Raw genomic sequence first — 26,356 nt, 5'->3', positions numbered from 1 at the left:
TCAGTTAGCAGGAAGAATCAGACTCTGAGATAGGGAAATTCATTTTTCATGCCTTTTTGATAACTTTATTTGTTTTTTTATTTAAAATTATTATTTATACTCATGTCTAAAGAAATATTTATTATTTTAATAATAATGCAATGCAAGATATACAACAGTGTATAAAATTAAGAAGGTATAAATGGGTAAAATGTACATATTCTCACCTTTGGCCATCAGATAGGCAGTTTCTTTTTTTGGTTAACCATCGTTAAAACTGTTTCTTTTAGGGCTTTTTAGACATAGTCTATATATTCTTTATAAGATACTCTATACAACCATATATAGATATTCTATATATATAGATCGATCTATAGATATAAATGTAGATAAGATATTCTATACAACATTATATACTATACAACCTGGGAAGCCACGGCTCAGTAGATAAAGGATCTACCTGCAGTGCAGAAGACGAAGGAGATGCAGGTTCGATCCCTGGGTCAGGAAGATCCCCTGGAGGAGGGCTTGGCAACCCGCTACAGTATTCTTGCCTGGGAAATCCCATGGACAGAGGACCTGGTGGGTTACAGTCCATGGGGTTACAGAGAGTCAGACACAACTTAGCGACTAAATAATACAAGCATATATGCATATGTATATCTTTTAATACAAATGGTAGTATCTATACTTATTTTTCTTTTCATTTAACTGTGTACCTTGGATGTGACCATCCCCTCCCACCTGGTTTTATTAAGATATGATTGACATAGAGCACTGTATAAATTTAAGGTGTACAGCATAATGATTTGACTTAACATACATCATGAAACAATTACAACTGTAAGTTTAGTGAACATCCGTCATTTCATATTGATACAACATTAAAGAGATAGAAAAAGAATTTTCCCTGTGGTGTGACTCTTAGAATTTACTCTCTTATCAACTTTCTTATAGAATGTATATCAGTGTTAATTATCTTTATCATGTTGTATGTAATATCCCTAGTACTTATTTATCTTGTAACTGAAAACTTGTACCTTTTGACTATTTTCATCTAATTTCCCCTATCCATCCCCTTGGGAGAGATTTTAAAAACATGAATGTATATGTTATTGTTCAGTTGCCTGCTGCTGCTGCTAAGTCGCTTCAGTCGTGTCTGACTCCGTGCAACCCCATAGACAGCAGCCCACCAGGCTCCCCCGTCCCTGGGTTTCTCCAGGCAAGAACACTGGAGTGGGTTGCCATTTCCTTCTCCAATGCATGAAAGTGAAAAGTGAAAGTGAAGTTGCTCAGTTGTGTCCGACTCTTTGGGACCCCATAGACTGCAGCACACCAGGCCTCCCTGTTCCTCACCATCTCCTGAAGTTTGCCCAAGTTCATGTCCATTGCATTGGTGATTCCATCCAGCCATCTCATCCTCTGATGCCCTCTTGTCCTTCTGCCCTCAATCTTTCCCAGCATCAGGAACTTTTCCAGTGAGTTGGCTGTTGGCATCAGATGACCAAAATACTGGAGCTTCAGCTTCAGCATCAGTCCTTCCAGTGAGAGTATTCAGTGTTGATTTCCTTTAAGATTTACTGGTTTGATCTCCTTGCTGTCCAAGGGACTCTTAGAAGTCTTCTCCAGCTCCGCAGTTCGAAGACATCAATTCTTTGGTGTTCTGTCTTTATGGTCCAGCTCTCACAAACGTACGTGACCACTGGGAATACCACAGCCTTGACTATATGGACCTTTGTTGGCAGAGTAATGTTTCTGCGTTTCAACACACTGTCTGGGTTTGTCATGGCTTTCCTGCTAAGAAGCAATTGTCTTCTGATTTCATGGCTACAGTCACCATCTGTGATGATTTTAGAGCCCAAGAAGAAGAAATCTGTCACTACTTCCACCTTTTCTCCTTCTATGAATATGTATAGAGCTTCTTTTTCAAAATGATTATACAATATTGCATTGTATAATGATAATTGTATATATGATAATTTATTTAACCAGTGCAGTATTGAAAGTCATTTAGGTTCTTATACAATGATCTATTTATGTACCATTACCTCCGTTTAAAAAAAAAAAACTTATTTGTTTGACTGTGTTGGGTCTTAGTTACATCATGCAGGATCTTTCCTTGTGGTGCATGAACTCTAGATGTGGCTTGCAGGCTTAATTACCCTTTGGCATGTGGGATCTTAATTCCCGGAGCAGGGATTGAACTTGTGTCCCCTCCATTACAAGGCAGATTCTTAACCACTGGACCACCAGGGAAGTCCCACATCAATGTTTTAATTGTCATAGCTTTATAATATGTATATATATAAAAGAGTCAGATTTTACAGAACATTTTTAAAAATTAATTTTATTTCTTTATTTATGGCTGCACTGGTCTTTGTTGCTGCTCAGACTTTTCTCTAGTTTTGACAAGTGGGGCTGTTCTCTGACTGAGGTGCTCAGGGTTCTCATTGTGGTGGCTTCTCTTGTGTAAGAATTGATGCTTTTGAATTTTGTTGCTGGAGAAGGCTCTTGAGCGTCCCTTGGACTTCAAGGAGATCAGACCAGTTAGTCCTAAAGGAAATCAACCCTGAATATTCATTGGAAGAACTGATGCTGAAGCTGAATATCCAACACTTTGGCCACCTGATGTGAAGAGCTGACTCATTGGGAAAGACCCTGGTGCTGGGAAAGATGGAAGGCAAAAGGAGAAGAGGGCGGCAGAGGATGAGAGGGTTGGATAGCATCCCTAAGTCAATGGACATGAGTTTGAGCAAACTCTGGGAGATAGTGAAGGACAGGGAAGTCTGGCGTGTTGCAGCCCATGCAGTGGCAAAGAGTTGGACATGATTTAGCCATTAAACAACAAAATTACCCATTTTAGCCTTGTGTCTTAAGGATTTTAAAGCTTGTCCCCCCCACCCCCTGCATTGCGATCAGGAACAGTTTAAGTAACATTGGGTTATGTTTCTTAAAAATTGAGCATAATTCTGTGAAAACATCTGGGCTTGGTGTTGCAGATTTATTCTTAATTTAGTGGGCTTTGTTTGTTTGTTTTTGTGGTAGCAGGAGAGCTGAGTAAAGACATCAGTTATGTTTCAGGTCTGAGTCTGGGGTAGACTAAATGTGCAATCATTGTACCTACTTGCTGTTGGGTTTTAGGATAGGGATTTTTATTTCTGAGCCTTAGTCTCACAATTTCACAGAAAACTTTAAAGAATGGAAATGAGATACTGTATGTAAAAAGCACAGTAAAGAACCAAAAAATGCAGGGCTTTTTTGATTTTTCCTTTTAAAGGTTCATTTTAATAAGACAGTTGTATTTTAAGAGTTGTCAGTGAGCATAGTTCTCGGTCTCATACTGTTGAGAAGCAGATAGACTGCCTCCCCTGAAAGACCAGGCAAATGGAGAAAGACTGGGTACATGGAGACATTTGTTTTGCTGTTAAACAACAAAAATTATGAGTCCAACAACCAAAGGTGGCCCAGCTGAAGTTCTTTTTTTGTGAACATTAATGAAGGTTTGGCCTTATTTATTTATTAAGCCATATTTTATAATCAGTAAGAAGCATTGGGTAGCAGATTATGATTTTTTTCTTTGTGCTTGTATCATGATTGTGTTTATTATAATTTAAAGATTTGTTATCTTGAAAATTAAACTCATCTAAGACACATGGGAAATATTTTTAGATGCATTTGCATGTCAAGGCAGCCCTGTACTGGTATCAAGATTAAGAGAATAAATGATTGATAAATATCTGGGCAAGGTACTGTGCCAAACCTGGCGTGGAGGATGACGATCTAGCAAATCCTTCTCCATAGCGGTTGATCTTTCAGATGGGAGTTGCTCCAAAATGTGCAGATTACCATAACTCTTTACAGTAGTGTTTCTTTCGCTCATTAACAAATGAAACAAGCAAGGACCATCAGGCTACTGTTTCTGATGTTTTCCAAACTGTTCTCCTCCCACCCCCAGTATAGCCGATATTGCGTGTGGCTTATGTGATTGTGAATCTTACGGACTATAATTTCAAAGTTTGCATATGAATATATTTTCAAAAGTTTGCATATAGATATGTTCTCACAAGAGTTTAAAATTTGACTTTCATTTTAATATTTGAAACTAAGAACGTAAGAGTAATTTACATGGCGTCCGATGAGTCCTTTTCATAGGCAGTCTCAGATGTAAAGATTACTCGGGCTTCACTGAAGAGTTGGCAGCAACATGTGTTTTACCCTGTGTGTCAACCAGGCTCTGGGATCTGGGCTGGGGCATTGTGGAGGGTGGTGAGGGGCTGGCTGACCTGCTGGCCTGCAGAGGGCGCCAAGAAGCCACAGCAGGTGTGTGGGTCCTGGGCACCTCTGGCCCTTCCTCTCAAGTGGCTCCTCCTCCCCAAGTTCCCCGAGGAAGACAATCCAAGCCTAGTCAGCTTTTAGTTAGAGCTCACAATCACATGAAATACAAGTTTTAGAAACTATTGAAATCTCTTAAACAGTTATGCTTGTCAATCCTTGTCACCCTGCTGCATAATAATAGAGATTTAGAAAGTACATCAAGTTTCTAAATTCTTCTTACTCATAGGAGAACAATCCTTTTTTCCCCTTTCAAGCAGAAATATTGGTTGGCATTGATCGCCTAATTTTGGGGGTTTGTCAGGACCCAAATTTTAGTGTAATTTTCCTAAAAATTGGAATTAACAGAGAATTAAGGTTTTTCCCTTAATTCATATGTGTTGAAAATTGCTCAGAATTTCTGTTTAGCCTTTTTCATGTCACAGATCTCTCATAATCAGATAGAAGGTCAAGTTTCTATGTTTTAAAAATGGTTTTTCTCCTTAGAAATTTTAAAGTACTTTCGTTCCATGTTTAAAGGTTTTATTGATATGCTGATAAGAGATTACTTTGGCTTCAAATTAAAAATAGGTTTGTAAGGAGAGTCCAACAGTAAAGAAAACATTGGTCACTTAATATTTTCTAAATTCTTAAGATAAATTTAATGCTACAATGATACTTTCTTTGTCTTGTGATCAGTTTATCATGTACTTTCCTATTGAAAGAATTTAATTTTTTGCTTTCTTCTAAAAGAGTATTTAGTACCAAGTCTGCATTTATTGAATATATTTACTGATTTTTTTCCTTTTCTTTGTCTTCTCTGTACCTTTGACAAATTGAATCATAAAATCTGATGACACTTTCCTGCACTGCAGTATAAGAAACTGCTGGCTTTTATGAAACACTGCAAACTACTTCCTAGGTAAACAGATTTCTTACTTTGAATTACTGCTGTTTGTAAACTTTCTTTTCCCTTGTCATGATACATTTATGTCAAAATTTCTTACCAGATTAAAGGGTATTAATACGTGTATACCTCTCATAACTAGAAAATTCTTGAATGTTAGCTGCCTCTGCTGTTAACAGTGCAGTTTTCCGCTTCTGCTTGTCGCATATTTGGGCATTGCTGAGAGGAATCTTAAGATGACTTTGTGGTCTGCTTCCATTAATTGTTCTATAGTGGATATGCTTCTTTCAGTAGTCAGTGCTTGTGTTTTGCATTTTCGAGATTGCTCTCTTATTTTACCTATCTAACATAAAGTTTTTTCTTTCTTCCTTATTATCTCCAGGTCCTTGAAGTTAAATAATTTAAGCAGGCAAATTCTTTGACTAATCTTATTTAGCTATAGAAACAGTTGTCTCTTGAATGGATGGGGTCGCAAAGAGTCGGACACGACTGAGTGACTGAACTGAACTGAATCTTATTTAGCTATAGAAAGAGTTGTCTTTTGAATGAATAAATGAATGATTTAGGAGGGATAGTTGGAAAAGTCTGAAAATCTGTGTGCTTTAGAGGAAAATAATGAGATTACTTATCTTAAATGTCAAACTAAAGAATTGGAAATTAAAGTGGTTTGCCAATTTAATTTCTGATTCCAATCGAATTACTTTGATTTGGAAGCCATTTTTACTGAGAGAATGGTTTGTTAAGAATGTTGTCTTTGAAAGTTTCATTCATCTAGGTGGAAAGGTGGGACTCTTGTAGAGTTAAAAGCTTAGAAATCAGGAAAGTACATAAGAACTTCAACTTGAGTAAGCTACTCAATTTTTATTAATGTAAATGAGCAATCCTTTCCATCCCTCCTCTCTTTTCCCTCTCTCACATATAACACTGGGCTCATGAAGGATCATAGAGATCATTAGTTTATTGATCCCCAGATTTGAAAAATAAGCTGGGCTGACATAGGCTTGTCACCTTTTAATTTTATGAAATAAAAATTATCAAAGAAAACTTACTATAAATTACTGTTCAGAAAAACACCAGCAAAGCAAAAAGAATGTTCTTCAAGAATAAAAAGTGTAACTTTATGAAAAATCAAAGCACTTTCATTCCTCAGAACTACTGCCCACTAGTGTTTAGGGACACTGAACTTGTTTAATTTCTAAAGTTTAAGGGTTACCAAGGCTAAACATTAACAGAGATGAAGTGCTTATACCTCTGGGTATAGATGGAAGCACAGCTCAGTCCAGTTGTATGGCCACGATCTTGTCCAGTGGTTCTTAACTACTTTTTAGTCATGTGTGATGTATTTTGAGAGTGATGGGATCCTCATCTTGGAAGAAAAAATGGACAAAAACAGTGTTAGGACTGAAAAGAATACTACACTATAGATGAGTCCATTAAAAACTTCTGCTAATACATTCGAGTGCACAGTTTTCCAGAAAAATATAAATGCTGAAATAAATTCAAGTTATACCATTTAAGAGTTTTTATTCTGTAGTTACATGTCTTACCACAAAGAAATATCAGGTTCAGATGGCTTTTCTAGCTAGTTCTACTAAGTATTTAAATAATACTTAATTTCAGCCCTTAGAAACTCATAGTTTCCCTCTTTCAGGAACACATCCTAACTCATTTTTTCAGGCTAACAGGTCTTCCTACCAGCACCTAGACAGGGACAGTTTGAATAAGGAAAATTACTAGCCTCACTTATGAAGATAGATAATATTAAATATATTATTAACATAAATAATTCCACAGTGTGCCATTCTGACAATACTTCATCATTAGATCAGGCGCATTCCAGAAATACAGGTTGGCTCAACATTAAAGTATTAATCTCAATCGTAAATAAAGGAGAAAACCCATCATAATAGATGTAGAAAAACTATTTGATAGAGTTCTTTTAAAAGCAAATGAGCCCCACCCAGATAAAATTAAAAAAAAAAAAAACTAGAGAAAGCGATAGAACAGAACTTTTCTTTTTTTTTTTTTATTAGCTGGCATATATTTTATTATTGTTGTTACTATGAAGACTGTGCTAAGGCTCATAAAATAACGTTTCAATTTTCAATTATTCTTAAAAAAGAATTCCTGCAGCAAAACATTGCCATCTCTACTGCAGATGAAAAAAGTGCTAACCCATTAACGGGTACCTATACATAGTAAACATTCTGAAGAGGAACGGTTAGAAGCATTCCCTTTATAATAAGACATTTCACTGCCACTCCTCTTTAGCACTAGGGTGTCTCAGGTCAGTAAGATGAGAAAGAGAAATAAAAGGAATAAGTATTGTGAAGGAAACAAGGAAAAAACTACTATTCTCAGATAGTTTTCACATGATCTATATAGAATCATAATCTATAGGCACATTTTCAGAAGTGAGATTATTGGCAAGGTAGTCATATGTGAAATCATTAAAAAGTTAATAACACAAACTGGGGCTGTAACAATAACAATCTAGAGGGGTGGGATGGGGACGGAGGTTGGAGAGAGGTTCAAGAGGGAGGGGCCATTGTATATCTATGGCTGATTCATGGTGATATTTGGCAGAAACCAATACAGTACTGTAAAGCAATTCTCCTTCAATTAAAAGTAAATAAATTAATGACCCCCCAAAAAAGTTAATGGCATTTTTATTTACCAGCAACAAAAGAAAAAATATACCAAAATGAGAAATGTATTTAAAACATGTTCAGATGTTTAAATATAAAATGAAGTGACTGTACTCTTCAAAAATGACAATGTCATTGAAGACAAAGACACACTCTGGAAATATTCCAGATTTAGGGATACTAAAGAGACATGGCAGCTACACGCAATACCTAATCCTAGACTGAATTCCCTACTGGAGGGGGAAAAATGCTATAAGGGATGTTTTTGGGTCACTTGACAAAATTGGAACACAGAAATTAGACATAAGTATTATATCTTTGTTAAACTTATTGGAGTTGAGAACTGTTGTATCTGTGTGTAAGAGAAGACTTCGATTCTTAGGAAACGCACACTGAAGTTTTAAGGTGTAAAGGGTCATGATGTATTAGATTACTTTCAATTAACTCAGAAAAAATGCATATATTTGTGAGTGTGTGGAGAGAAAGAGAACATAAATTTATAAAGCAAACAGGGTAAAATACTGATTTAATGAATCTGACTTAAGTGTATACAGGGCTTCCACATCCCCCACCCCTTCTTGTAAATTTGGAATTACCTCTAAAGCAGAAGTTAAAGAAATAGTGTTGAGAGAATAAGTATGAGAATAAATCCACAGAGCTTTGTGTTTTTCATTAATTCAAATTAAGTTTTCACATTGATAGGACTTTTTCCTAAGTCAGGGATGGAGGGCTTGGCACTATGGAAGGGACAAGGGAAAGGGTTGTTTAGCCGTAAGGAGGGACTTTGACAGGTTTTGACCTTGCTTGATTTTTATGTCTGTATTATAAAGGCACAGAGTGATTTTTTTTTTTCCTCCCCAAAGTTATTGTTTTTATTTTAGTTAAGGATGTAAATCAGGAATAAAAATACAGCTATTATTTTATTTCTACTTAAAGCATAAATATACATTCATTTACTTGTCTTTTGTTGTAGGGTAAATCCTTTTCTTTGAGTAAAGGTTCAGTTCAGTTCAGTTCAGTCGCTCAGTCGTGTCTGACTCTTTGCGACCCCAGAATCACAGCACGTCAGGCCTCCCTGTCCATCACCAACTCCTGGAGTTCACTCAAATTCATGTCCATTGAGTCGGTGATGCCATCCAGCCATCTCATCCTCTGTCATCCCCTTTTCCTCCTGCCTCCAATCCCTCCCAGCATCAGGGTCTTTTCCAGTGAGTCAACTCTTCGCATAAGGTGGCCAAGGTAGAGTCCTGCATTTACTCATTTGCATAAACTGTACACTCCCAACACAGCTTGTACCACTTTCACTTTCTGGGTTTTTTTTTTTTTTTAAATAAGTGAAAGTTAAGACACTTGAAATAATATAAGTTACAATCTGTCTAGATTTTACAAATTCCTTTACCTTCTAACCTTTTACTGTTAACAGTTCTCACTTTTCTTTTGACATTCCTTTTTTTGTTTGTTTTTAAAAATTATCTTTATTGGCTCTTTCCAAAATATTCAACTTAAATTTTGTAGAAACAATATCATTTTTGTATATCTATTAAAATAATATTTAATCACATCACACAATGGCACAGTTTGCATAAACTGGGTTGGGAATAAGCACTGTTGATTGCTAAGTCTCTGGGGTCGCACAGAGTCGGACACGACTGAAGTGACTTAGCAACTTAGCAGCAGCAAGTATGCCTTTTAGTTGATATTTAGAATAGATATAGTCTACAAGTCTTGCCTGTGTTGTTGTGGGCAGCAGTGGTGTTTTTTGCAGACACTGCATAATATTTGGTGAATTGGTTAAGCCAAAGGCTATTGAGAGTTTCTACTGTGGAAGACCAGTAAGAGTGAGTAGCTGTAGTGGCTGGCTAGTTTGTTAAATGGCTCAGTAATTTTACTCAACAGTGCAAAATGAATTTTGAGTAATTTGAGTTAATTTCTTTTAAGATACAGAACTGATTATTACATAGGATTACTGGCAGAAGGCAAATAGGTATGCATAAAACTTTCATTTGATTTATATCTAATATTTTTATACCATGTTTCTTTCCCAGTTACCATTCTTAGGTTATATTTGATGATTTTATCAGTCATGATTCAATTACAGTGGACACGTTCTTGGTTAACTTAAGCAGAAAGAAATGTGATACTGGAGTTGTTAAAGGTTGGCGAACAGGTTATTGGCTGGAACCCCAGGGACTTAATCTTCTGGGATGTCTCATAAAACACCCTTGCTGGTGGGGTCATCTTAGGAACTGCCATTTTTGCCACAAACAGAAAACTGAAGAATCAGGGTACAGGATCACAGCACCTGAGGTCTGAGAGGCAGGAAGTTGCTGCTGCATCTGTTTGTCTCATGGAATCACCATTCAAGTCATGCCAGAGCTGTTAGATCCAGACTACCTGCGCTAAATCTGATCGAGAAAGAAGGATGCCTTGTGGGTTTCCATCTATTTCCCTTTGCTGCTCAGTTCTGAATTCAAGTGTCTTAATACTGAAAGAATTTAAATCATATCTGGAGTGCCTATTGCAGTGCCTCTTGAAGATGGAGACTCTTCAGGCATTTCCCCTATGACATATTTTGCTTTGGTGATCAGGCCTGATTTCTTCCCTTTCTTTTATCCCCACCTCAAATCAGTCAATCTCTCTCTCTCTCTGCTTCCCCTGACCTTCCTCCCCTGCTCTCTGCTCATCTTCTTTCTGTCATTCTCTGTTAATGCCAAGGGAGGACAGTCGCTGCCACAGCCCTCATGGCTTCCTCTGTTTCCCAGTTCTGAGTTCTGGGGAAGAGGTTGAGCTAGTTAGGGTCAGTTGTAGTCTGGAGGATTGGCTGCCTGGCTCACTCATAGGTGGGAGAAATTCTTGAGGGGAAAGGAGGAGGATGGTTTCCATGGGCTGGGGGTAGATAAGGGCTTTTTCTGAATGATCTAATTAAAAGGGGTTAGGTACAGACAGTTCTCATTGTTTGTGGTAGTTATGTTAAAAGTCACTGTGAATACTGAATTAGTGAATTCTGAACCGTTGCTCCTAGGGGAAATCTAAGATAGAATTCTGTGTCTCTAATCTCAGTGCTTGTCAACTGGTCAGTTTATCACCTTGTTTTGTGTGCGATTTGTTTAAAGACACCTTCTTTAATATATAAGTATTCATTCATTAACAATGAACTCATGCCAACAGTGTAACTGATGGCTGAATGAAGCTATGTAATATGTATTTTCATCATAAGGCACATCCTAACTTTCTTGGACTTAGAAAATTGTGCTTGGGGACTATTTTAAGTAGCTAGATCACCAGTAAGAAGCACAAAAATATAAAAAACACTGGCTATAAATAGGCTGCAAAAAGGATTGTTCACAATATGGGAGCTGAAACAAGAAGGCAAAGCATTGCCCCATTTGACCTCAGCTGGGAGAACATATTCACATATGGGTGATTCGCATATTTCACCACTTAGTTCATGTCTGTGAATGGCCATAGGAGTGCCACAATCATTGATTTGGAGGTTAAAATTTTAGCAAATAGGTGAATTTGCAAATGCAGAATGCAGGACGAATGAGGGTTGAGTATAGATTTGGAGTGGGAATCAGGAGAGCATTAAAAAAAATGTCATTGCTAGTTGGTGGGGAATGTTGGCAGAAAAGACTTCATAATGCAGTCTGCACTTGAGATAAACTTTGAAAGAGATTATAATCAGAAAGCCAACCAAGGAGAGGCCGAGGAAATAGCATAGTAGTTATGAATGCGATAATAGAATTTTAAATAAGGCTCAGATCACAGCCTCAGCTCTTACTATGGGACTTTGGGCAAGCATTTTAATTTCCATCATTGGTGGAATAGAGATAGTTGTGATCACTCAATGGAGTTAACTTTGGGGTTGAAATAAGGAGAGTGCACATTAATACACGATGCAGATGTCTGCTCACAGGAAGTCCTCAGTCATGTCATACAGGAGACACTTTTCTGTATATAGTGCAGCAGAGGAGGGAAATGGCCTGGCACCTGTGGGACCTTTAGAATGAAGCAAAGGGTTCAAGTAGGCTAAATGGCTCTTTGAGGCTGTGGGAGAAGGCAGTAGCTGGATCATTGGAAGTAGTTTTCATGCTGAAATGATTCTGAGCTATAAAAATGTTTAAAATAATGATGGCACGATCAGTTTCATTCTTAGCAAGTTTGTCCTGTATTTTTATAGTGTATAGAGGAGAACTGAGGGGTAAATCAGCAGAGACTCTTGGAGTAGTTTAGGAAAAAAGGGACCAAAATTTGACTTAGGATACTAACACAGGGAATGGAGATTAGAGAACTGACATGAAAGATCAGATAGTTTAAGAAGTCCAATAGACAACAGTTGGCATCCATATAGAAGTGGAGAATGAGGGAGGGATGGCTCCTTGGATTCTGATGTCATTGCAGTGGAGGGTAGGGCTTGTGTACCCTGATAAAGGTTGGATCCACCTGTTCTTGTACTAAAGGTTCTCCTGATGCTCTGTGTATCCCTTTTATTGCAGTACCCAGCCTGTGGTATTTTAACCACTTGTATTCCTTTTTACACATAAGCTCTTTGAAGATTATTAGCACTGGTCACTGTTGGTGACCAAAAACTATAGATGGATTGAATGAACGATGATGAAGACTATGGGATAGAGAAGCAAATTTTGGAGGAAAGATTCTTTTTTATCTCTGTTAAGTTTTAGATTCAGTTTTGTGTCCCTGTTGAGTGTGAGAATCATCTCTGAATGGCTATGCCCAGGAGCCACTTTGATTTACTGAGCTTGGATTCAGGGAAGAGAGGTTCTTGCTGTGTATTTCTGAGGCATTGGTATGGGCAGCTGAGGCCGTGTGCACGCGCTCATCCCTAGTGTCTGTCTGGTGGAGAGGGAAGACAACCACAGAAGGAACCTTGCAGTCTATCAGTTATGAGGAGTTTGGCCAAAGAAGAGCATAGAAAGGAGTTCCAGAAAGTGAAGTGACCATAAAAGAGTGAAAAGGGGTTGGTATATGTCGCACCATACCCAGAAGCTGTGGCAGGAGAGGACTTGTCCAGTTTTAAAGACTGCAGAGAGGCTGCTAAGAGGACTAAAAACAACATTCTGGAAGTGGCAATTGTAAAGTCACTGGTCACTCTTTCCAGAATGATTTCAATGTACTAGTGGATGAAGATGTCACATCGCAGTGGGACTGAAGGTTGAATAGATGAATCGGACAAAATGAGTGTAGGCTATTTTCTGCTGGGTTTAATTTGTGAGGGTTGGGGAAAGAATGCTGAAGGTTGTAGCTGAGATCTGTGTAGGAGGGGCCATGGTGTACAGGGAGCCTTTAAAAATTACATGGAAGAGATTTGAGCATGGTTGTGGGCAGTGGTGAAGAAGCTAATAGAAGAGATTGAATAGGTTGGTTTTTGCTTGGTTTTTGTTTTTCTGAAGCCAACATCTCTGCCTACTGTCGCCTGGCAGTATGGTATTGTATTTTGTAACTTTGAATCCCCATTTACAGTGCTATAGGGGAGCTAGTGTTTTCTCATTTAAATGATGGGGAAGCAGGCCTAGCTTTTAAGTAAATTTCTTGATGGAGGAGGTGTGTGCAAGGAATTAGAATCTGGCTGGTTTGACTCTAAGGTCTGGCCTTGCTTCTTGGTTGCCTTTTAAGTGAAGACAGTCACAATTTGAAAGAAACATCCAAAATGATTTAGTTCAACTCCCATTGTTATGGTAATTTTTATAAGACGCCATTTTCTTTGGTTAAGATTTCCACTGTGATGTCTGTTTAGCTGAATTGTTAGAAGGCAGAGAAACTGTCCCTTGTTACAGTAAACTTTTGTTTAGTCTGGGTGCTTCCACCTAAGGATTTGGACATGGCCAAATTTGCAGCCATGAAATTAAAAGACACTTACTCCTTGGAAGGAAAGTTATGACCAACCTAGATAGCATATTCAAAAACAGAGCCATTACTTTGCCAACAAAGATCCGTCTAGTCAAGGCTATGGTTTTTCCAGTAGTCATGTATGGATGTGAGAATTGGACTGTGAAGAAAGCTGAGCACCGAAGAATTGATGCTTTTGAACTGTGGTGTTGGAGAAGACTCTTGAGAGTCCCTTGGACTGCAAGGAGATCCAACCAGTCCATTCTAAAGGAGATCAGTCCTGGGTGTTCTTTGGAAGGAATGATGCTAAAGCTGAAACTCCAGTACATTGGCCACCTCATGCGAAGAGTTGACTCATTGGAAAAGACTCTGATGCTGGGAGGCATTGAGGGCAGGAGGAAAAGGGAACGACAGAAGATGAGATGGCTGGATGGCATCACTGACTCGATGGCCGTGAGTTTGAGTGAACTCCGGGAGATGGTGATGGACAGGGAGGCCTGGCGTGATGCAATTCATGGGGTTGCAAAGAGTTGGACATGACTGAGCGACTGAACTGAACTGAAATTAATCAACATGGTTCTTGGTCATTGTATTCTTAGTGATGACTGGAAACTTTATCCCAAGGGAAAAGGATAATAGGATTTCTAACAATTAGGTTGTTACTATGTTGCACAAGCTATAACTGAATGGAAGTTTGCCTCCCTTCTCCCATCCATTTTCTAATAATTGCCTACTTAGTGGAATATGATTGGTGGGTGATGAAGGGACTCATACTCGGTCATCAGACACTGTATAAGTTGAAAGTTACAGGACAGTCAGAAAAAGTGCAAGTACTAAATATAAAAAAAGTGCTGTTTTCTAATTATGCCTTTTAAAAGAGGAATTTTCTAAGATATGTTCTGGTTTATAACAGAGCAGAATGTGTGCATTCTGTAAACATACAAAAGACCCTTTTTGTTCCAGTTGGGCTATTTCTCTTTTAATCCTATTTTTTCCCCCCTTAATTCCATCATTCTATTGCTTTTCTATTGAATATCTGGTGACCAATATAGTTGATGCATACAGGTTTTTAAAAAAATTGTTAGGTTAATTAATGGTTTTTGTCGTGTTTTAATTTTTATTGGGGTTTAATTGATTTACAGTGTTGTATTAGTTTCAGGTATACAGCAAAGTGAATCTGATATACACATACATATGTCCACTCTTTGTTAGATTCTTTTCCCATATAGGTCATTATAGAGTATTGAGCAGAGTTCCCTGTGCTATGCAATAGGTCCTTATTAGTTATCTGTTCATACATAGTAGTATAGTGTATATGTATCAATCTCAATCTTCCAATTTATCCCTACCCCTGTAACCATAACTTTGTTTCCTACATCTGTAACTATTTGGTTTAAACCAAAATAAGTTAATTTTAGCCTTTTTAAAGATTCCACATATAAGTGATATTATGTGATATTTGTCTTTCTCTGTCTTTTTACTTTACTCAGTGTGAGAATCTCTAGGTCCATTCCTCTGTTGATGGACATTTAGGTTGCTTCCATGTCCTGACTATCGTAAATAATAGTTGCATACAGTTTTTTTTCTTTTTAATTTTGTTAGGCTGTGCCGAATCTTGGTTGTGACTTGCAGGATCTTTAATTGTGGCATGTGAACTCATAGTTGCAGCGTGTGGGATCTAGTTCCCTGACCAGGGATCAAGTCCGGGCCACCTGTGTTGGGAACATGGTGTCTTAGGCACTAGATCACCAGGGAAGTCCTTAGATGCATATAGTTTTAATTCATATCCGTCATGTCTTTTTAATGCTCTAACAGGCCCCTGTTCCCACCCCTGTCGCCACCCCTCCTCCCACATTAATTAGCTTTTGGAATATAGACTATCCCACATTCAGTGTTTGACATATTGCTTTCTTACAGTAGTGTTTAGTTTGTTCCACTAGCCCCTGTATTTCCTGACCACTGGTAGTTAGATTTAATAGCTCAGTTTAGATTCAGATTTATTTTTAGGGAAGTATGATTAATAGGTAATGTTGTGTTTTCCATTGCTTCTGTCATGTATACTTAGTCCACCGATTGTTAGGTTGATTCCTTCATTATAAAGCTTCCTGTTGTCACCTCTTGGTTTTAACATCTGTTGGTGATGTTTCCTTAAATTCATTACTAGGAATTAAAAAAAAAAAAGGTAAATGGTGATCATAGAATTCTGTTATTTTTTTCTACTTTTATTTATTGAAATTTTTCTATAAAGAACTTTCTACTATCAATTCTTTCCTTACCTTATGTAGGGGCAGAGAAAGTTTCCCTTCTTCCTATCTAGCTTCTTTGTTCTAATAATTAATTTGACATAAGACAGATTAATGAGAGAAAAGCAATTTTGAAAAATAATAGATTTAATTTTGTAGGTACAGGAACCCCAAAGATAAGAGATCCAGGGGCAATTTGGGCAGTTGGGGCTTAAATGAAGCTTGAGCTAAGGGATGGAATCGGGGCCTCGGGCTTCAAAGGGGAGGAGGGTAAATCACCAGATGAGAAGAAGATCAGATGTTTGATAAGCAGATGTTTGCCCAGTTGTACGGGTAGGTTTTTCAGATAAACTTTTCTCTCTGATAATAGCTCTCTTTCTGGTCCAGGCTCCCTAACTAAATTCTTCAGGTAGGTAAGGGAGAGGTAGAAGTTTTTCTTGAGTCTGCTGGGTCTTGATTGCCTTCAGCTCAAAATAATTCACATACCAAAGAGATACATTTTGAGGTCACAGATTCTCCTCCTCATCAAAAATATCATTTGTTCAGGAAAGACAAGGACTTGATTCTTCCTTTTATTTTAAACCTTTGGAGTATTACGTTGAGTATTCCAATGGTGATTGATTCTTTTTTTAATAAAGGAATAATATAGACTTACACATTTACAAATATTTTATAGTTTGTTTATTTCACTGTAGATTCATGATTTCTTTATTTGGTTAATTATGTTATTGTTTCTCAGTCACTAAGTGTGTCTGACTCCTTGCGACCCCATGGACTCCAGCATGCCAGGCTTCCCTGTCCTTCACTTTCCACTTTGTTCCGGTGTTGTTCAAATTCATGTCCATTGAGTCAGTGACGCTATCTAACCATCTCATCCTGTAATGGTTGCTTATGGTCCATTATTGTCGTTTATTTTGATGGCTCACTTGCCTCCAGATTTAGTCAGTGGAAGCCCCTTCAAGTTGACTTTTCTGTCCTTTTGCCATGTTCCCATCATTTTTTGAGTATTTCTACTTTCTAGCAAGGAAGATATTCCAAGCCTACCTTGTAGTTTTTTTCCCACTTGTCTTGGAATCAGACTTTTATCCAAGAAGCCCTGGTTCCTTTTAGTGGAGAATGGTAATATTTAGCATTAGTCAGCTAGGGCTGCTGTAACAAATGACCACAAACTTACGTGGCTCAAAATAAGATTTATTCACTCACAGTTCTGGAGGCTAGAGGGCCAAAATCAAGGTGTCAGAAGGGCCACACGTTCTTTAAAGGATCTGGGAAGAATCTTTCTCATTTCATATTGTGCTTGCTGGCATCTCTTGATTTGCAGTTGCATGACTCCATCTGTCTTCATCTTTACATGGTGTTCTTCCCTCTGGACCTGTCTCCTCCCCTTTTGTAAGGAGACACCAGTCATACTGGACTTGGGTCCCCCCTAATAGAATATGACCTTATCTTAACTTGATTATATGTATAAAAGACCCAGTTTCCAAATAAGGTCGCATTCACAGGTATTGGGGGTTAGTTTTCGACTTGTCTTTTGGGGGATACAGTTCATCTGATAACAGTGTCTGACCAAGGTTGTCTGCAAACAGAAGCTTACATGGCTCCCTGTGGGCTCGAGTTGGTGAACTGCCATGGTGGGACTGAAAGGCCAGACTTCCAGCTGCCTCAGGTGGTGCCTGTGCCCTGCCTTTCTCCAGCCTGGCTCACAGGGGCCAGAGTAGAGCAGAGAGGTAGCACCTGCCCTGTCCAGGCCTTGGCTGCTCAATTTCTTTTTAAAGTCTCACTGTAGGAAAGGAGAAGGGAGGACTGGAAAGTATGGCCTCCAGGGTTTGGGCAGGTCCTCGTAAGGAACCAAGGGGAGGCTGGAATACAGGTCTCTTCAGACACTAATACAGCTGGTAGTTGTCTCTTGGTTCCTTTTCTTTCTAGCCTAAGGCATTATCTGCTTAATTAGTGAGGACTGAGCAACTTTACTTTCACTTTTCACTTTCCTGCATTGGAGAAGGAAATGGCAACCCACTCCAGTGTTCTTGCCTGGAGAATCCCAGGGACGGGGGAGCCTGGTGGGCTGCCATCTATGGGGTCACACAGGGTCGGACACGACTGAAGCGACTTAGCAGCAGCTGTGTCTCCCAGGGGGTGGTGCTTTATAGTAGATCCTCAAGTGTTCTCTTCATTGTAGACCAGTTCTATGGCAGGCATTGTCTAAGAAACTAGTACTCGTGGTGAGAGCCATTGGTTTTTACGCTTTTCATAGTAATTGTTTCAACAACAGGACACAAGTCAGAAATAAAGGTGTATATTTCGAAAGCAATATGGGCTACAGATTGACATTTAGCAGGAAAACATCAGCCTTAGTTTCTTTTTTTATTACTAAATACAGATATGAGAATGAGGAGAGTGGATGTTAAGGTAAAATTTTTCAGGAAAGAGGCTTGGGCCAATTATGTAAGTATGAATTAGTGTTGCTGCTGCTGCTGCTGCTGCTGCTGCTGCTGCTGCTAAGTCGCTTCAGTTGTGTCCGACTCTGTGCGACCCCATAGACGGCAGCCCACCAGGCTCCCCCGTCCCTGGGATTCTCCAGGCAAGAACACTGGAGTGGGTTGCCATTTCCTTCTCCAATGCAGGAAAGTGAAAAGTGAAAGTGAAGTTGCTCAGTCGTGTCCGACTCCTAGCGACCCCATGGACTGCAGCCCACCAGGCTCCTCTGTCTGTGGGATTTTCTAGGCAAAAGTACTGGAGTGGGGTGCCATTGCCTTCTCCGATGAATTAGTGTTAGAGTTGTTTTTTACTTGATGAGAAAGATCTTTATTTCATTAAAAAAGCTCTTAGGGTACTTAGTATAAATATGATTATTTGGTTTGATTGGTCTTCAAAACATTGAAGGCCAGCTTTGTAGAAGCAAAATAACAAAGTTACCATCACAGATACTGTAGTCACTCACTTTGGGGACTCAGTCTCTATAGAGATGTAGCATTAAAAAAAAAAATGACTATTGCATCACCTTCAGCAGAAAATCATAGAGATGTTTTTGTAAAATATAAGTCATTCTCCAACTAGGAAGCATTATTGCAAGAGCATTTTAAATCTTTTCTGCTTGGCTCAGAGAAATAAAGGTAAAAGAGAAGAGGGGCTGGAAACATATGATCAATAATATCATGATTTGATTAATAACATTGATTAATAATAACATGATTTAGTTCTAGCAACATTAATAAGTTTAATAATTATAAAGATGGATTAGAAAAAACTCAAGGAACAGAATATTTATAAACTAACTTTTAAGATTAACGAATGTATGTAGGCAATCCCAAAATCAAATGAAAATGGTTATACATGTCCAAAAATGATCAATATCACTAGTAATCAAAGAAATGAAACTTAGCACCAGACTTTTTTAACTGTCGTATTAGTAAAAATTTGGGTGGTGAGATTAACGTTAAATCTTAAAATACTTTAATGTTTTTAAGTTTGTCACATTGTATATTAACTCTATAGATTGAAAAAGTCTAAATGTAAGCTGACTGGGTCTTTTGTATATGTATGTGATTTAGAGGTAGAACTAGTTTTGTGTAATCAGGAGTAGTGACATTAGAAGGAAGCAAAGTTTATGTCACAGTCCAGTTAGCAAACTAGGTCAAGGAGGAGGTTTAATTCTGATTGTTACAAACTTGCTGCACATCTTAACAGTCTCATTGCTTCAGTTTCTTGTCAGAGTCCTTCTGTCAAGAATCCTGACTCCTCTGTTTCTTACGTCACAAGTTTTGTTCGGAATAGGTCTGCAATCTGACCACTCCTCACTGCCCAGCCCTGGTCCAAGTTTGCCTGGGTTCGTGTAAATTGTCTCCATGCTTCCAACCTTGTCCTTTTTTGATACGACAGCCAGACTCACCTCTCTGCTTAACATCCTCCAGAGCAGTTATCTTAGAAAGCAGTGTTCTCTTCTTGGTGGGAAATGCATGTTAGAGTATCCAGAACATGAGGTACGAGAAGGGGAAGAAGCTAAAGATTACTTCTCATCTCACTCATAGTAAACACCAAACTCCTTTTCTCCCCTCTCACGCTTGCCCCCACCGCCTCTCTTACCATCTTCTTCTTTCCTTACCACACTTCTTCTTCTTCTTTAAAAAAAAAAATATTTATTTATTTGGCTGCATAGGAGTCTTAATTGTGACATGCAGGATCTTTAGTTGTAGCATGTAGTTTCCTGACCAGAGATTGAACCCTGGTCCCCCTCCACTGGGAGTGTGGAGTCTTAGCCATTGGACCACCAGGGGAGTCTCACCACACTACTTCTTGCTGTTCTTTAAAGAGCCCAAGAGGCTTCTTACACTTGCCTCAGCCTTAAATGCTCTTCTTCCAGATATCTCATGGTTTATTCCCTCCTTCAGGCCTCTGAAAGGCTTCCCTTGCCCACCCCGTGTGAAGCAGCTACCTCTTCTGGTTTATGTCTTCATAGCACTATTACTTACTTATCATCCGTTTCTCCCCTCTACTGCTGCTAGTGTTTTGTTTCATTCCGTCTTGAATGTCTGCCCACCAGCCAGGCACTGCTAAGTGCCTGATTGAATGATCAGTTCAGTGGTGATTCAGTGATCATACCTAGTTGAATGATCAGTTGAATTTCCAGTTTCTTCTTTAGCATTTTCTCAAGCCCTTTGCCTAGAGAAACGGGCAGGGCCACCCTTGTTCTTCATCTGTGGGAAAGTAAGGCTGCCTTCCAAGTGCCAGATGTTTCTACAGAGGTGCTGTAGGGGCTTCTCCTTTCTCACTGCTCAGATTTTTATATTCTATTACTCTTTTTTTTAATTTAATTTTATTTTTATTATTATTATTATTTTTTTTACTTTACAATATTGTATTGGTTTTGCCATACATCAACATGCATCCGCCATGGTTGTACACGTGTTCCCCATCCTGAACACCCCTCCAACCTCCTTCCCCATACCATCCCTCTGGGTCATCCCAGTGCACCAGCCCTAAGATTCCTGTATCCTGCCAGTTAAATGATTTCTGTTTTCTAAGTAACTTTTCCACATTAGGGACCAATGCTTTCCTTTTTGCCACATTTGGTATCATTTAGTGTCAGCAGCAATGTAAATCCTTTAGTAACATGTTGACATTTATTCCATCATTCAGTTAGCAAATAGTTATTGCAGCAGATGTTACGAGCCAGGCCAGGTACCAGACTAAACGCCAGGGCTTAAAGAGATGGAGAACCTGCCTTCCCCTTGAGGAGCTTGGAGTTCAGTGTGTGGTTGCAGGTGCCATTGGGACAGGCAGCTGATGTAAGAGGAATGCAGAGAGGGAGGTCCAGACACACAGGGTGGCTCACCTAGGCCTGCCTCAGAGGGTTGGGAATCTCAGCAGTGAACAGGAGTTTGCCAGGTGAGGAAACAGGTAAACACTGCTCCAACAGGAGGGAATAATTTGGGCAAGGGCATAGAGAGCTGTACTTGTTTAGAGAAGCACCAATCCCTGAGTCTTACTGAAGCATACAGTAAAATATTAGCCTTCCCAAGTGGCTACAGAGCAGGTAAAGAACCCTCCCGCTTACGCAGGAGATGGCAGGTTTGATCCCTGGGTCGAGAATATCCCCTGGAGAAGGGCATGGCAACCCACTCCATATGTGTCTGGAAAAGCCCCTGGGCAGAGGAACCCGGCAGGCTACATGGGACTGCATGTAGCCCATGTAGGCTGCAAAGAGTCAGACGTGACTGAAGTGACTTAGCACGCACGCACTGTATAATGCAGGCTGTGATGGTGGACACGGCCATGATAGTTCTTGCAAGGGCCCTGATCTGGATGCTTCTGAAAGGCTCTATGTATCCTATGTAGAGGTGGGACTTGGATCCTGCAGCCCAGGGATTTGGGCCTGTGCACCTGAAGGGACGGGGCTGGTGAGGCGGCCTGAAAGTGAAGTGAAGTCGCTCAGTTGTGTCCAGCCCTTTGTGACCCCATGGACTTAAGCTTGCCAGGCTCCTCTGTCCATGGGATTCTTCAGGCAAGAATACTGGAAGGGTTGCCATTTCATTTCAGGTGAGGTGGCCTGGAAGGCTTTTAAATTGCATGCCTCCTTCCTGGGGCAGGGGGAATACAGGATATTTTCTGTTTGGTATTAATATATCTCCATGCACATTATTTTCTAGTTTAGAATATAAATTCCTGGAGGGTGACAGGGTTTAATTCTGGAGTAGCTCATTTCGCTCACATACACTTTATGAGATAGAGGCTGATTTAAATCTTCAGTGCATGGAGATAATGTAGCCCTCAACTGTTATAACCTCCTATCTCCTTGCATGCTTCCCCTCTATCTACTGCATCCCTCATTTCCCACCTTCTCTTTTTGTCAGGCAAATTGAATTTATTATTAAAAAAATGAGAAAAGGAAAGTTTTGTTCTGAGAGGATTAGGTGTTTGAGCTGTCAGATGCCAGGTGCTGTAGGTGGGATGTGCGGGACTCCTTCCTGAGGCATGCGTGCCCATGCTCCTCATCACGGCACGTGGTGGGCACATGGTGTTCCCTTGCCCGACACACAGGTGTTCAGTAGATGTTTGTGGAAGGAATCACCCTGTTCTTTGACAGCAGGATTAAGTCTGCGTTTTCACAGCACTACTATTACCTACTTTTCTACTTTGATCTCTTGAATCTTTTCTTCCTGAGCTCCAGACTAGCCAACCTCCCCTCTCCATCCCTGCAGACTTCAAATATTTCCACCACCTCAGACGCTCTTTCTCTCATCTGACAAACTTCTCTGCACCTTCTCATAAGGCTCAATTCTGCGCCTTTCCAGGGAAGTCATTGCTGAGTAACTCAGATGGAGTCAGTTACCTCTTCCTGTGTATAGTTTTTGTATTGAAGTTTGTTCGGCCTCCAGACAGTCAGCTTGGAAGACAACCTTTCTTTACTCTTGTGCTGTATAACCTCCTATACTGTGCCTCCAGCACTTTAGCCTGGTGTCTGGTGGTTTCGCAGATGGGGGCTGGTTTGTAAGTTATTACAGGAAAGCATGTCATGGTGACTAGAAGCACGCCTGAGTAGGCTCTGTGCTGGGGATGTGGAATATTATCCATTTACCGCTCAACCTGCACCAGGCCTTTCCATAGGTACATAGATGAGCGTCTGTTTCAGAGATGGTTCTGGAAACTTGCAAAGTTAGAAAGTTCATTCTTAATAGGAAGGTCTCTGAGGAGGAGACCAATGTAATTAGGTCAGTGATTTCATGCCAGCAGTAGGAGCTTGGGAGGAGGAGTAACTAGAGGCAGTTTTTCTTTTCAGGAGTCCGGGGAGAGATGAGGGAGTCTCGCTAACAGGGTGGTAGAAGGGAATCGTAAGTAACTAAAAGAGTTTTTGCTGGGGAAGCTTACCCACTATTTGGGAGGAATGACCACTGACCTTACCACACAGAAACTCAGCACTGATGCCCGCATCATCTTCTCTGTAGAGACTGCTCCAGCCATCATGGAGGTGGCCGAGGTGGAGAGTCCACTCAACCCCAGCTGTAAGATCATGACCTTCAGACCCACCATGGAGGAATTCCGGGAGTTCAACAGATACCTCGCATACATGGAATCTAAAGGAGCCCATCGAGCGGGTCTTGCAAAGGTGATTATCTTCAGATGTTTTTAAGCCAGAAAATGATCACTTGGCCTTTCAGTTATACTCTAGTCTTCTTGATGTGGGAACTTGTTTTTTCTAAAGGAAGATATTTGCAAAATCTTTGTTCATGTTAATCCATGTGGAGTATTTGATTTCTTCAAAAAATAATTATCTTATTTTTCTTTCAACTATTTATACTAGGTTACATTCTAGGGCTTTAAGAAAATAACCATACTGAACCAAGAGTGATTCCCAGAAACCATAGAGACCCGTGTAAGGGTTTCAGAAATGTGAGCGTATTCATAGATTTCATTAGTTGCTCACAGAGTGCAGATACTAACCTGAAGCCTGAGTACTGCTCTGCTCCCTCTACCCTTCTCTTCCTCTTTGTCCCTGCTGCTCCCTGCTTTCTCTTCCTCCTTCCCTTCTTCATTCTTTCTGTTTTAAAATATAACAGATTTATTAGACATAATTCACACACCATACAGTTCACATACCATATAATTCACCCATTTAAAGTGTGCAATTCAGTGTTGGTTTTTTTTGGGGGGGGAGCGTATATTCACAGAGTTGTGCATCCACCATCACTACCTAATTCCAGAACATTTTCAGCCCCCCCCGCCCGCCCCGCCCCAAATAAACTCTACCCTTCAGCAGCCATTCTCTATTCCCTGCTATCCCCTACCCCCTGCCTCTTGGCAACCGCTAATCTGCTTCCTTTCTCTATGGATTTGCCTATTCTATTTTCTTTTTAGTTATTTGTTCATCACATGTGGAGAATGCATACTCTGTGCCAGGCCCTATGTTAGATGCTGGATGTGTGTGTGTGTGGTGGGGGGAGGTGAGGGGACAGAACAAAATCCCTGCCCTCTGGAAGCTAATATACTAATGATGGCATTTTAGGGGTGAGATGAAAGCAGAGATCTAAAGGATATATAAATGAAAGTCTTTTTAAGATGTGGAGATAGAATATTAAGTCCAGAGTCCTGGAAGCTGACCTGAGCTTCATTACAGCTTGTCCAGTGATAGTAAGGCATGGGGCATTTTATTCTAAGTGCAGTGGGAAGCGTTAATAGGCTTAAAGCAGAGGGCAGGTGGACCCGGTGGCTGCTTGTTTGTTGGCCACTCTGTGTGGCTTGTGGGATCTTAATTCCCTGACCAAGGATGGAACCCAAGATCCTAGCATTTAAAGTGCTGAGTCCCAACCATTGGACTGCCAGGGAATTCCCTGTTTATTTGTTTTATTTTGTGATATAATTTTGAAAAGATCACAGTGGCTTCTACATGAAGAATGAATTTAAGGGGGAGGAGAGCAGAATCAAGGAGTGCTGTCAGGGGTAGTTGTGACTTGCTCAGGATAACAGGCAGTGAGGGCTAAGGTGCTGAGGATTGCGTTGCAGGGTTGCCCTGTAGCTGCAGAGTTAGAACTTTGAAAAAGAGGTTGTCTAGGTTTGACCTTAACCTGAGATTAGTGTATCTTTCTGTGATGGAAATCTATTTCAATTTAAAATTTTCTTTGGAATAGATTTTCTTGGTACTTGCTTAATTTTATTATTGTTCTAAATGTTAAGTTTATAATACGGATTTCTGTGGACATGTCAACATCACCACATAAATTCCTGAGCTCCAGCAGAGCCTTCCCTACTGTGGCTCATCATGGTTCTCCTTGAAGCCCCATCTCCGTGCTGGGTCCAGGAGCACTGAGAGGAGCTGCAGAACGAACTTCCAGGCTTGCAGGGCTCGGTGTTCAAGTCCTCCTCCTGTATCTGGATGCAGCTGTTTGTAGTGTTGGACTGTTTTGGCGTCTGTGCCTTGCAGTCTGTTATTTTTTTCTGTGTAGTTCAAGTCACTGCTGGATAAGGTTTAAAATTCAGGGATATTAAGCTGAGTGGATTAGGGGTGGGTGAGACAGACAAAAAGAAGATAAAAGTTTATAGTGAATTTCTCAGATATGCTATCCTTAGTTTAATCTTTTCATTAGGTTAGCTTTCAAAGATCCCAATTTTGGAACCTTAACACTTGCAGGTTATCTTTGAGGAGAAGAAAAGCATGTTTAAGTTGAAGAGAAGAGAATGGTATTTCAGAATCATTTGGCACAAAAATTTTTGATCATAAACTTAAAATGAACCAGCTAGCAAGGTTTGGGCTTTATTTGGGCAGCAGGGAGCTGGGTGGCTGTCCTCTTATCTGGACTCTGAATGCAGCCCTTTGTCCTGTAGCTCTCCCTCTTTGTTCCCTGAAAATGTATACCTTACTGTGTTCCCTCGGGATTAGTGAACGTCCCATGGCCGGGGCACGTTTAGTAACATTAGAAAAGAAATTGGCAGCTACCCCCATGAGGGAGCTGGAGTACAGAGAGGATGTCTATGCCCCTGTGGACGTTCTCTGACAGAGCGGAGTTAATGAGAACTACAGTTAATTTTCTGAGTGTTGAACCAGACACCAGCCTGAGTCCAGATGTTCTTTATCAAGTGAGACTCATTGGCAAAGATGGAGATAGTGATTTGATATACAGTAATTTCCTTTTACTTATACTAGGAATACAATGAACGGTTTTTTTAGTCACTTGCCATCTTTTACATCAGGTCACAAAGACTCAGTTTCACCTACTTTTTTCACCTCAGTTTCACCCTTCTTCTGGAAGTTGCAGCAATAGCAAATATATAAAACTGCACCAAATAAAATGAAATTGTATACATTAAAACTGCATTAATGTTGATATTTGTTTTGAGGGCTAGCCCTGGGGAACAGAGCCATCTGTGAAATTCTTTGTTAATGCATCATTTAATGAATTGGTCTTAATTTTTGATTAAGATCAATTTGA

At 39.8% G+C, this 26,356-nt stretch overlaps 1 protein-coding gene across 6 annotated transcripts in view; it reads left to right on the top strand.

Annotated features, from left to right (window-relative positions):
- KDM4C (lysine demethylase 4C) overlaps positions 1-26,356 on the top strand; it is a 418,681-nt gene that overhangs the window by 8,551 nt on the left and 383,774 nt on the right. For 5 of the 6 annotated variants that reach the window (XM_070794206.1, XM_070794203.1, XM_070794205.1 and 2 more), the window contains exon 2: positions 23,378-23,538. In XM_070794206.1, coding sequence (XP_070650307.1) covers positions 23,395-23,538 — 144 coding nt within the window. In that variant the 5' untranslated portion in view covers positions 23,378-23,394. Of the gene's footprint in view, positions 1-5,165; positions 5,213-23,377; positions 23,539-26,356 lie in introns of all 6 variants that reach the window. The other variant, XM_070794204.1, reaches the window with a different exon arrangement.

The sequence above is a fragment of the Bos indicus genome, chromosome 8, assembly GCF_029378745.1.
Source record: "Bos indicus isolate NIAB-ARS_2022 breed Sahiwal x Tharparkar chromosome 8, NIAB-ARS_B.indTharparkar_mat_pri_1.0, whole genome shotgun sequence".
Classification (NCBI taxonomy): Eukaryota; Metazoa; Chordata; class Mammalia; order Artiodactyla; family Bovidae; genus Bos; species Bos indicus.
Note: the sequence above shows the minus strand (reverse complement) of the source record. Positions and strands in the feature narration are given on the sequence as shown.